This window comes from Tupaia chinensis, unplaced genomic scaffold (genome assembly GCF_000334495.1).
Source record: "Tupaia chinensis unplaced genomic scaffold, TupChi_1.0 Scaffold147534_1, whole genome shotgun sequence".
Classification (NCBI taxonomy): domain Eukaryota; kingdom Metazoa; phylum Chordata; class Mammalia; order Scandentia; family Tupaiidae; genus Tupaia; species Tupaia belangeri.
Genome location: NW_006207386.1, coordinates 1,656,854 through 1,669,437, shown reverse-complemented (window position 1 = coordinate 1,669,437; position 12,584 = coordinate 1,656,854). Strand labels below are relative to the sequence as shown.

At 40.5% G+C, this 12,584-nt stretch overlaps 1 protein-coding gene across 1 annotated transcript in view; it reads left to right on the top strand.

Annotated features, from left to right (window-relative positions):
- The window catches only part of LOC102498647 (dynein heavy chain 11, axonemal), a gene marked incomplete at its 5' end in the record, with an annotated part of 215,821 nt that overhangs the window by 127,816 nt on the left and 75,421 nt on the right, over nucleotides 1-12,584 (top strand). Inside the window, 2 exons of the mRNA XM_006169843.2 lie at nucleotides 3,653-3,888; nucleotides 5,836-5,958. Of these exons, the coding sequence (XP_006169905.1) occupies nucleotides 3,653-3,888; nucleotides 5,836-5,958 (359 nt within the window). The remainder of the gene's footprint in view (nucleotides 1-3,652; nucleotides 3,889-5,835; nucleotides 5,959-12,584) is intronic.

The following is a 12,584-nucleotide window of genomic DNA, read 5'->3' as shown; positions in this document are numbered from 1 at the left end:
ACATGAGTTTGAGGGATGGGACAGGAAGAAACAGTAACAAGGAAGGTGGTGATTAAAAAAGACGGGGGCAGGGGGCAGACATAGCTTTGAGAGTCTAAATTAAACCATTATCCAAAGTCATTGCCATCCAAAGTTGTCTGTCAAGTAGATATGGGCATATTCAAGACAGCACTTTACTCACTCATTGTTCTGACTGAGCAGTTTATAGACAGACAAGACACAGGTAGTCGTTAGTGCTGTTAGCCTTTCTAATCCTCAGTGTCCTAAGCAATAAAATAGAAGCATCTTCCCTGCAGAACTCTTGTAAGAATGAGCAGAACTAATGAAAAGAATGAGCACATGAATACATTTTGGAAGCATATAAGGCCTTATGTAAGTATTAGTTATGTTACCAGAGTACTATGAGAAACTAAAAGTACTACCTTCATAGGGAATTCCCTTTTTTCCATAAGAATATGCCTCTTGTTCAATTTTCAGAGTACTCTGAAATGTGCATGGTGTTAAGATTAGTTTTAGCTGGTTCGTGGCTGGGCTTCAAGGCTTCCCCTACTCTCCAGTAAATACTTCTTTCCTAAAAGGGGGAGCCTTTTTTTTGGGGGGGAGGGGGCGGTAAGGGTAGGTTATTTGTTTTGATTTTTTCAGCTCCACCTCCTGGAAGCATCCTGATTCACATTATGTTGACACTACTTGATGAAGCGATTAGACAAAACCATGCAACATATATTGTCTTTATAAGCTGTTTGGCTTTAGAGGGCTCCTCCCTCTCTGTATTTGGATTCCAGACTCATTTTCTGCTGACTCCTTCAAGAAATTCTGAAAAGACAAGTTATTATTTTCAATATTTATTTATTTAATTTAATTTATTCATTCATTTTATTATTTTAATTTGGCCAGAGAGAGACACACACAGAGATAGAAAAAGCGAGAAAGCAAACCTCCAGGCCCAGGACTCGAACCATGGTTGGCCATGTGGGAATGTCCAGCACCTTAACTACCACACCACCTGCTGGTCCCAAGAAAAGTTAATTTTTTAGGATACTAAAGTGCAGGTGGGAAGATGATTTTATTTCTTTGTATTTTTTTTCTTTGTTTTAAAAGATGAAAGGGCCAGCAGATGGCATGGTGGTTAAGATGCTGGATCCCACATAACTGACTCTGCAGTTTGAGTCCCAGACCCAGCAGCTTGAAAAATATGCCAGGCACATGTGCATGCATGCCCAAAATCCCAAAAGGAGAACAGAGGAGAAGGGACTGTGATGTGGCCGTCCCTCCTGGGTAGTCATTTCTCACTGTTCCTGTCTGTTTCTACCTTTCTCTAGTAAATGTACATGCCCTATGGCAAAAAAAAAAAAAATTTTCAAAAAATGATGAAAAATAAAAAGCAATGTATTTCCCACATACTAAATTCAGGTTAAAATTTACTGTGAAAATGGTGCCCATATTGTAATTATCAAAAAAATGTCTTGATGAAAAAAATTTGTCTGTACTCATGCAACTAATTATATATTTGAACATAATACTATAAAGAAAATGTTCTACATTTTTTTCTAAAACTTTAAGTCTCTAAGTAGTCACAGTATTTATGATATTGTTTCATGTGGGTTTCCTCATTTTTTTTTTTTGGAGAGATTTTCACTGTAGGGCGCGTGCGCTCGCCAGACAGACAGAGAGAGACATAGAGACAGAAAGCGAGAAATCACCCCCCAGGGGGGATGGTCACGCCGCAATCCCTTCTCCTCCATTCTCCTCTCGGGATCTTGGGCACGCATGCACACGCGCCCGGCGTGAGTTTTAAGCCACCAGGTCCAGGACACGAACCGCAGTTGACTACGTGGGAGTCCAGCGACATAGCCATTACGCTAACTGCTGGTTCCCAGGGTTTCCTCATTTCTATTGGGATAGGCTTCGTTTCTTCTAATTGACTAAAGAGATCAGAAGGGATTTTCTTTAACAAACCCATTTCTCTACTCTTCATAGAGCAGGTGCTCAAACAATTTGGACTATTGAATTTGGATATCACATCTACACATGCCCTTTCTCTTAGACCTTTTAGCTTCAGAAATGAGAATTTTTCAAAACCTCTCCCTGTTTCAGACTGCATGGATTAAGGAGAAATGTCAGAAATGGAGCTATAATGTCCCTCACTAAAGGAGGATGCTTACTCTAAAAGTTACCAAATTGCATATGTCTAATGAAACTGTGTATCAAGTCAGATACCAAGGCTTGTTTTTATATTACTTGAAGATACAGTTGGATTCATTCTCAAGATAACCTTGTAGTCAAGGACAGTAGGAATATTGTGCTGCTTTTCCTGTGTAGCTAATGAATTGCATTCCAGCCTCACTGTGGGGATCCCATCAGTGTTTTGCTTGCTGAACCTCTGTGACCAGCCAATAAACCAAACTCCTAAAGTTGCCACAGCCTCCCCAGCATACTACCCACAGGCTCCTACCATACTCCGTCATGGAAGCAAGTTGCCATGTTAACCCTAGCAAGCCACGGGGCTAGCTCTTAATTGATCTTGCTCATTTGATGTCTCCAGACAGTGTGAAGTGTATTCAGGAGGTGCTCAATAAATGTTTGGGGACTGACAACTGAAGTCCTTAAAAAAAAAGAACAGATAGGGACCAAGAGGTACATCGCTGGACTCCCATATAGACAACTTAGGTTCAAGTCCCAGACCCAGTGACTTCAAACTCACACTGGGAACATGCGCGTTCGTGCCCAAGATCCCAAGAAGAGAATGGAGAACAAGGGATTGTGGCATGGCCATCTACCTTAGGGGGTGACTTCTCGCTTTCTGTCTCTCTGTCTCTCCAATGAGTATATGCTCTCTATAGCAAACACCTCTCAAAGAGAAAAAGAACAAATAGATTCCCTTAATTACTTTTTCTACAACTTTATTTGTAAAGTCAGTCCATTTTTGTAGAGAATCATCCGTGTTCTTTGAAGTAGGTTTGTATGTGTCTGTGTGTCTCCCTTACTTTCTCCCTTCTTCTCCCTCCATCTCTTAGTCTCTCTCTCTCTTAACAGAGACAGCTCCTTTTGCAATGCTACTTTCCACGGTCACAGCATGGGTAATTTCTTCTCATATTCTAGTAGAAGTTCCATCTAAGTTCCTCAGCACAACTTATAAGCTGATAGAGTTCAAGTGGACTGAATACAATTCATTAACCCATCGAGAAATAGAAGTTATCTCTTTGGAGTGCTGGCCTGTGGAAGAGCTGAAATGCCTGAGAGGAAGATATTGCATTTCAGTGTTGTTTATATGGGGTCATTGCTCCATGGGCAAATAAGTTTCTGATGTCCTGCCACTCTTCCTAGTATCCACATTCCTTTCTCGCCTGGTTGGAATAACTGTACTTGTATATCTAGGGCAAAGCCCCTTTCAGTGAAAGCCAAGCAGATGCAGTTAATAAACCAGATATTGACTCTCACCTTTGACAGAAGTCTCTGAAGTAAACATCATGCCTATAGGCCACGTTGTATTCATGGTGAGAGCTATATTTCGCTTCTCCTCTATGTTCTCCATAAAGGATCTGCTTCTCTTCCCCTGGAGCCACTCCTCTCAGCTACGGTCTCTTGTTTTCTTGTCTGTCATCCCATCTTCTCTGCTCACCACCTGTTACTGTCTTGTGCTCTGGTGTTCAAGGTTTCCATTCCGATAACCGAAGGCTTGGACTTGATTTCCACATTGACGGATGATGCCACAATTGCTGCCTGGAATAACGAAGGGCTTCCCAATGACAGGATGTCAGCTGAGAACGCCGCCATCTTAACACACTGTGAGCGCTGGCCCCTGATGATAGATCCCCAGCAACAGGGGATTAAGTGGATCAAGAATAAGTATGGAACCGACCTAAAAGTCACACATTTGGGCCAGAAAGGGTATGTGAAATCCGAAGGCTTTCTTTTTAGCTGCTGTGTAGTGGGCATGATTTTTCACTTGTTAGACCTCTCTTTCTCTTTGAAAGACTAGGGATCTTCACAATGTTCTTAGAAAATGTATATTATGAAAAAACATACATAAATTCCATTTTTAAAAAATGTTTGAGATTTTTTGCTACAGTGCATGAGTGCTCACTAGAAAGACAAAGACAGACAGAAAGCTAGAAATCATCCCCCCCAGGGAAGAGGACCATGCAGCAATCCCTTCTCCGTTCTCCTTTTGGGATCTTGGACACGCATGTACATGGGCATGACATGAGTTTTAAGCCACCAGGTCCAGGACTCGAACTGTGGTCAATCAAATGGGAATTCAGTGACATAACCATTACTCCACCTGCTGGTCTCCATAAATTTCGTTTTTTACACCAAAATCAATTTATACTTTAATGCCATTTTCCACAAACTTTTTGAAGTCTCTCATGCTATAATTTGGTGCTATTTATTTCTGCATCTGCTTATGTTTCATGTGAAGTATTTTTGACAAGGACAGCCCTATAGCCTAGTGGTTAAGGAAGCTAGATTCAACGTGGCCAACCACGATTTAAATCCTGACACTGGCAGCTTGAAAAACATGCTGGATATGTGAGCATGTATGACCAAAATCCTGAGAAAATGGAGAAATGGAAGAGAAAGGTTTGTGGCATGACCGGCCCACCTTCCCACCCCCAGGGAATTCTATGTTCCTCTTTTCTGTCTGTCTGTCTCTCTCTGGTAAGCACATGTACCTACTGGCAGTTTGGTATAGGCGGGGGCGGGTATCTCTGACAAAACGATATTTATGTTGTTTGGCATCCAGTTACTTTATAGAAATCAGACTGATAGTTCAAACAAGCATTATCTAAGAGGGAAAATATGTGAATTTCCTAAGGCCAAGAATAGAAATGCAATGTGTTTTATTTCTTCTCTAGAGTGTTTAGTATATGTTAACATGAGAATCGCCACTGTACCTATAGACTTAATGGTGTTTACAGGTGTATTCCTAAATGCATAATTTGCCTGTAGTATTATCTTAAGGTGGTACAAGTCCCAACATTGGATCTTGAGGATTTAGGACGCATGCACTCACCAGAGGGACAGAGCCAGAAAGCAAGAAATCATCCCCTGGGGGGATGGCCATGCCACAATCCCTTCTTCTCCATTCTCCTCTTTGGATTTTGCACCCGGCATGAGTTTTAAGCCTCCAGGTCCAGGACTTGAACTGCAGTCGAATACGTGGGAGTCCAGCAACATAACAATTAGCCATCTGCTGATGCAAGAGGATCATTTAATTTCTTAATTTAAGTTTGACATGTCACTTTTGAAGACTGAATCTACTCTGAGACATCCTGTTGCTGGGTCCTCATGACAGAACTGTCTGATAGTAGAAAGCTGTCTTGTATGTATTAGTAACTGCTATTCAGTTCATGTTGAATTGAGTTATTTTAGATCTATTAATATTTCACTTGATTCCTCCATCTTCTTTTCACATGTAAAATGGAATAAGGAATTTCTATAGTTGTACAGATAAATGTAGTTATTGCTTATTTGAATATGTGGAGAAAATTATTTTTTGGGGGGAAGAGGCTTCTCTTTAAATTAATTTAAATACAACATTTGAGTCAGTTATACTTTACTCATGCTTATTATCAAAAGTAACTAACACATGGATTTACTAGTTCAAACCATTGAATTTTATTTGGAAAATATGACTGTAAACTCATCTTAAAATCTCTTCTTTAATTTCTGAGTAATCTACTTCAAGAATAATGATACTTTATAAAATAGTTTTCCTTAAATTGTCTCCTTTAAAATATCCACATGAAATAAAATTTTATAATATAAATAATTTTGAATATTTTCCCTGGGCTTATTTACATTTTATTACCTTGATTCCAACTAAATTTTAAGGTTTCTGAATGTCATTGAAACTGCACTGGCTTTTGGCGATGTCATCTTAATTGAAAACCTTGAGGAAACGATTGATCCAATACTAGAGCCACTGCTGGGCAGAAACACAATTAAAAAAGGAAAGTAAGTATTCTTAAATTTTTTTAAATAATTACTTTTTATTTCATTATCATTGCTTTTAAAAATAATTTTATTTGTTGTTATTAATTTTTAATTTGACCTGAGAGAGACAGAAAGTGAGAGAGGGAGAGCGAGAAAGCAAGCCATCAGGTCCAGGACTCAAACCACATGGTCAACCATGTGGGAGTCCAGCATTGAAACCACCATGCTGCCTGCTGGCCCCAATTGTCATTATTTTTTAGTTTGACAAGAGAGAGCAAGCAAGCTGCCAGGTCTAGGACTCCAACCATGGTCAGCCATGTGAGAGTCCAGTGTCCCAACCACCATGCCACCTGCCAGCCCCAATATTCTTATAATTTCACCATATACTTTTACACCAAATGAGTTTCAGCAGCAGCAGCTATTTCCTCACCTCATAACCAAGCACATTATTGGTATCTTCTTGGTGATATTGCTGAGTTTCTCATCTATAGCACCTTATACTCCAAGATCAAAGCAACTACAATATGATCCAGACTTTCAGACTTTTTGTTTGGTGGATTGACATTAGTTATACCCAATTCCTATCACATAGACTCCAAAAATGCATTATCACAGACCTGAGAATAATAGTTACCTTGAGTAATTTGCAAAATACTTTGAATATGGTTGCCTTATTTGCATATAACTTATATCCTGTTTGCCTAATCCTTTTTCTTTTTTAAAAAAAAATATTTTGTTTAACTTTATTTAGTTAGTTTAATTTGACCAGAGAGGGACAGAGTGGGGGTGGGGGAGAATGAGAGAGCAAGCTGCCAGGTGCAGGACTCAAACTGTGGTCAGCCATGTGGTAATCTAGCACCCTGCCAGCCCCATGCCTAATACTTTCTTTAAATATATGTTAAATCTATTCACTATGTTTTTCAAACAGCTTCTTTCTCATAGTCACATCCTTAAAATCATGTTTTTTTTATTGTCTTAGTTCTGTTCTTTTTCTAATATAGTTAAATTATATATAACTATTCAAATGAAAGAGCATTCATTGGTAGATCTCTGAAATCATCCTGCAAGCCAGCAGTAGTGGATTACCCACAATGGAAAGAGGACACCCCTGTGTAATCCCACTTCTCAGTGGGCTACATGTGATTTTCCAAATGGCTGCCATTTCTCCAGGACAGTACATTTTCCAGAACATTCTCCCAAGAGCATTGCAGCCATTTCTAAGGAGTCATCATGCCACTTTTCTATGATTTATGGAAGTTCAGTTGGGCTCATGTGCATGCATGCCCAACATCCTGAGAGGAGAATGGAGGAGAAGGGATTGCGATGTGGCCATTCCCCCGTGGGGTGATTTCTCACTTTCTGTTTCTCTGTCTCTCTGGTGAATGCCCATGCCCTAATAGCAAAAATCTCTCTTTAAAAAAAAAAAAAAAGTTCAGATGCAGCTATTATCTCTGTAATGAAGCCTATGTGGGCCCAGGGGAGACTGTGGCATTCCACCTCTTTATGCAAGAAACCAACATTCATTACACTTATGTCATTGAATTTTCTTCTCTCTCTCTCTCTCTCTCTTTTAAGAGTTTTTTTGCTACAGGGCACTTGCGCTCACCAGAAAGACAGAGAGAGACAGAGAGACAAAAAGCGAGAAATCATCCCCCAGGGGGGATGGCCACACCGCAATCCCTTCTCCTCCGTTCTCCTCTCGGGATCTTGGGCACGCATGCACATGCACCCAGCATGAGTTCAAGCCACTAGGTACAGGACTCAAACCGTGGTGGACTACATGGGAGTCCAGTGATATAGCCATTACGCCAATTGCTGGTCCCTCTTCTCTCTTTTTTTCTTCACAGAAGTCTAATTGTTTTTCTCCAACACCTATTCCCTGTCTTTAAAAAAAAAAAAAAGAAAGAAAGAAAGAAAAAGAGAAGAAAATCAATTTTATTTTATTTTTTTAATTTATTTATTTTCATTTACTATAAGACATGTGTGCTCACCAGAGAGAGACAGAGAGATAGAGAGAGGGAAAGTGAGAAAGCAAGCTGCCAGGATCAAGACTCAAATCACAGTCAGCCATGTGGGAGTCTAGCACCTTAACTACCATGCCACCTGCTGGACTCCAGCCTCCATTTTTTTAAGAAATTTTTTTATATAGGGTGTCTGTGCTTGCCAGAGAGAGAAAGTGAGAAATCACCCCACCTGGGGGATGGCCATGCTGCAATCCCTTCTCCGCTATTCTTCTCTTTGGTCCCCCAGCTTCCTTTATTACTTCTGTCAATTTTAAGTGGAAACAGGCCTACTTAAGGGTGACTAACTACTTAGACTCTAATTAGTAAGGTATTTATTATATAACTCACCAAGTAAATCCATTTAGAATCACTGACAACTTATAATTGTTTAATAAGCCAAAAATTGCCCAGATATGCATTTAGAGCAATCTAATAAGCCACTTGACAAACGGTACCTCTTAACATAAATATAATTGTAGCTGTGTCTGATGTGTTAAAAATATAGTATAAGATTTTGAATGTCACTAAAGTGAAATCCTTGTTATTAAGCTTCCGACTCTATTAGGAAGACCTAAAATTTTGTCAATGGAATACATATTCTCTGAGCTTTAGCTTCGATTTGTAATAGTACAATTTAGTTGTATGAAATTTGATGACTCTTGATTTCATATGTATTTGGATAATCTGAAGTTCCCAAAGATGGATAAATTTGAGTCATGATTCTTCCTCAGTATGGATTTAATTAAGTATCAGTGAAAATTCCAGAGGTTTTTAATTTTAGAAACAAATTTCACATAAAACATCAAGTCTTTTTTTATTAAGAGGTATTTTTGCTATAGTTAGCATGCGCTCACCAAGAGATAGAGAGAGACAGAAAGCAAGAAACCACCCCCCAGAGTGACCATGCCACAACACCTTCTCCTCAATTCTCCTCTTGAGATTTTGGGCATGCATGAACACGTGCTTGGTGTGAATTTAAGCTGCCGGGTCTGGAACTCGAACCATAGTCAACTACATGGGAGTACAGCGATGTAACCATTACATCATCTACTGCTCCCCACCCCTCTTTTTTTAATTAAAAAAAATTTTTTAATGTAGTTCAAACAGTGTCTGGCTCATTTCAGCTCCTTCACCGCCAAACCTGGGGGCAAGAACTGCTTCATTTTCTCTGCCTTCTGTTTGATGACCAAGATATAAAGGTATCTGCTACATTGAACTTTAACCTCACATTATCCTTATTTTTCTTGATTTTTATAGATTTGGCATCCTTTTGCCTGGCTCTTAGCAGAAAATCTTTGATTTCCTCCATGTTCTGAGCCATGGCAAAATGGAGCACAGGGAGAGGGTGCTGACCAGCGCCCACCTCTGCCCACGTAGCTCTTGAGAGACAGTCACAGCTAGCAAGCATCAAATCTTTACTAGAAAATATCAGGCCAGAACAGTTTGTTATAAATTATTAACATTCATTAAATAAGTGCTCTTTTTGAGGCCTTATCAAACTAGTTGTATTATTCTACCTTTTTTCTTTAGGCCAAGAATATTTAAAAAGATCTGCTACATCAGATTATACCTGTTTGTTGCAATATTGCATAGAGTTATTAGCGATACTCTAATAATCCTGACTGCTAAATTCTTCTGTGGGAACAACCACTTGTGTGAAGATGAATTTCAAATCTGTATCTCTAGTTTTCCTTGCTTCCCTCCCCGATCCAAATGTTTTTTTTTTTTTCCAAGAGATTTTCGCTATAGGGCGCATGCGCTCGCCAGACAGAGAGAGAGAGACATAGAGACAGAAAGCGAGAAATCACCCCCCAGGTGGGATGGTCATGCCACAATCCCTTCTCCATTCTCCTCTCAGGATCTTGGGCACGCACGCACACACGCCCGGCATGAGTTTTAAGCCACCGGGTCTGGGACGCGAACTGCAGTCAACTACGTGGGAGTCCAGCGACATAGCCATTATGCTAACTGCTGGTTCCCCCAAATGTTTTTTATACTGTCTCTACCCAGAGACTATGACTGTCAGTGGAGTCTTACATATCCTGTCGATCACAGAGGAAACCTTCTCTGAGCACAGTGTTGTGCCAGGCTCTGTACCAGGGGCTGTACATTCAAAGTATAATAAGGTACAGCCTTGCACTTAAAGAAGCAACATTTCCTTAGGGGAAGACAGAAGTATACATGGCAGGGAGTCATCCGTTCCACAGTGAGACTCAAAAAAAATTACACTTACTTGAAGGGACTTCAGACATTCATGGAGGACCAGTCCTATAGCTCAGTGATTGAAGACTCTGCATTGGGAGCTGGATCCCACATGACTGACTGAAGTTCAAATCTGCAGCCCTGGTGGCTTGAAAAACACATTGGACATGTGTGCCTTTGTGCCCAAAATCCTGATGGGAAGGAGAAATGGAAGAAAGAGGATTTGGACTGACCAGGACTCTTGTAAGGCAGGTACTTTCTCTTTTTTTCCCTCTCTTTCTTCCCATCTCTCTCTGGTGATAGCACATGCCCTCTGGCAATTAAAAAATTTTTGTAGGGGCCAATAGGTGGCATGGTGGTTGAGGTACTTGACTCCCATATGGCTGACCACCACTTGCATCCTGGACCCAGTGGCTTGAAAATCACACCAGGCATTTGTGCATGTGTGCCCAAAATCCCAGGATAAGAATGGAGGAGAAGGGATGGCAGCATGGCCATCCCTCCGGGGGGTGATTTCTCACTTTCCCTCTTACTATCTCTCTCAGTCTCTTTCTGGAAAGCACATGCATCCTATGGTTAAAAAAAATAAAAAGAAAAAAATGGTGGAAAATGGGATTCAAGTTCTAGTTTATTTTGATGCAAAAGAATTAGAAATTCTTGGATAATTGTTTCATACTCTGAATTTTCCATGAAATTTTTGAAGACCCCCCCTTGCATATTTAATGCATGTCTCAAAGATAAGTGGGCATTTGTCAAGTAGACAAGTGGGAGAAGAGAGTCCTAGATGGAGAGCTGTAGTTCCAGATAGCAAACACGTGAAATAGCTGAACAGCTTTATGGAACTGCAAATAGATCCTGAATGGGCAGAAAGTCTAGTTAGTGAGGAAGAGCAGGGAACGTGGACTGAGAGAGACTCCACTGGACAGGTTAGCAGGCCCAGATCATGGACTTCCTTGAGCACCCACAGGTGACCTGTATAAGTTAGCCTTTTTCTTATAGGCCCATAATTCTTTTTCCCACACACACTCTGTCAAGGAGTCCATTTCTGTCACATTCTACTTGACAACAGCAATTAGTTTTGACTAAAGAACTATGCTTTCCTGGAGTCTCCATCTTTTCACTTAAGAATTATGCTTGCAAGTCAGTGGTGGTGGGGGGGAGCTAGCGAAAGCTCTTTAGCATGCTGGAAGTGATGTGATCAGGTTTATGCTTCCAAAAGGTCACACTGTTGGCAGTCTGAAGTACTGATTAAGGGAACCTGGACCTAGAGCCAGAGACTAGTTAACGAACAATCGTAATTATTTAACTGAGATGTGATAAGAACTTAAACTAAAGCAGTGATAGTGGGGATAGAAAGGGTAGGAAAAAAAATCAAAGAGCTATTGAGGATTATCAATTCATGGTTATTAATTATATTACTGATAGGAGAAAAGGAAGGATCAGGGTGACTTTCAGTATTCCACCAGGTGTGATTTATAGAGAGCTGTGTTACAGGAATAGGAGTAAGCGTAGAAAAAGAGGTAACAATTTCTCTTACTAGATATTAAAAGAGCGAGGTACTTCTTTAACACTCACTCCCGAACGAGTTGTCTAAGTAGAAGTTGGATATGTGAGTATGGAGTTCATAAGAGGATCTTGGCTGGACATATAGATGGAACATGTATGAGGTCATTGGGAAAGTCACGAAGTATTTTTCTGTTGTTCTATGCAAAAGTGCATCATGATTTTCCAACAACCCAATACGTAAGAGAAGTAGTTTAGCCAGCATGGTGTGTGACTGTCTAGCGAAACACTACACAGTCAAAAGAGCACAGGGTACCCTTTCTTTTTTTTTGGAGAGGTTTTTGCTATAGGGCGAGTACGCTCACCAGACAGAGAGAGAGACATAGAGACAGAAAGCAAGAAATCACCCCCCAGAGGGGATGGTCACGCCGCAATCCCTTCTCCTCCATTCTCCTCTCGGGATCTTGGGCACGCACACACATGCGCCCGGCATGAGTTTTAAGCCACCTGGTCCGGGACGCGAACTGCAGTTGACTACGCGGGAGTCCAGCAACATAGCCATTACGCTAACTGCTGGTTCCCGAGGGTACCCTTTCTTCACAGATGAGAAAAAATGAGGAGAGGGCTTAATTAATACCCAAAGATGCCCTATGACTGTAAAGTTTAGTATGTGAAAGCCTAATTTTCCAAAAAGACACTACCATCTTTCAGTAGAGTCCTTGTGAGTACTCTGCCCATTAACTCTTTCTTTTCTCCTTCTTTGGTACAGTTTTGTCCTCAACCCCATTTATTTTCCCATGACTGTTTTGGAATCTGTGTTTTTCATATCTGCATTTTGCAACATAGAACAAGCCTTTCATTTCATTGTACTGACGAAGTCATTTCTTTGCATCCTTTCTCTGCTCACTTGTTTCCAACCAAGAAGGCTAACATCTTCTT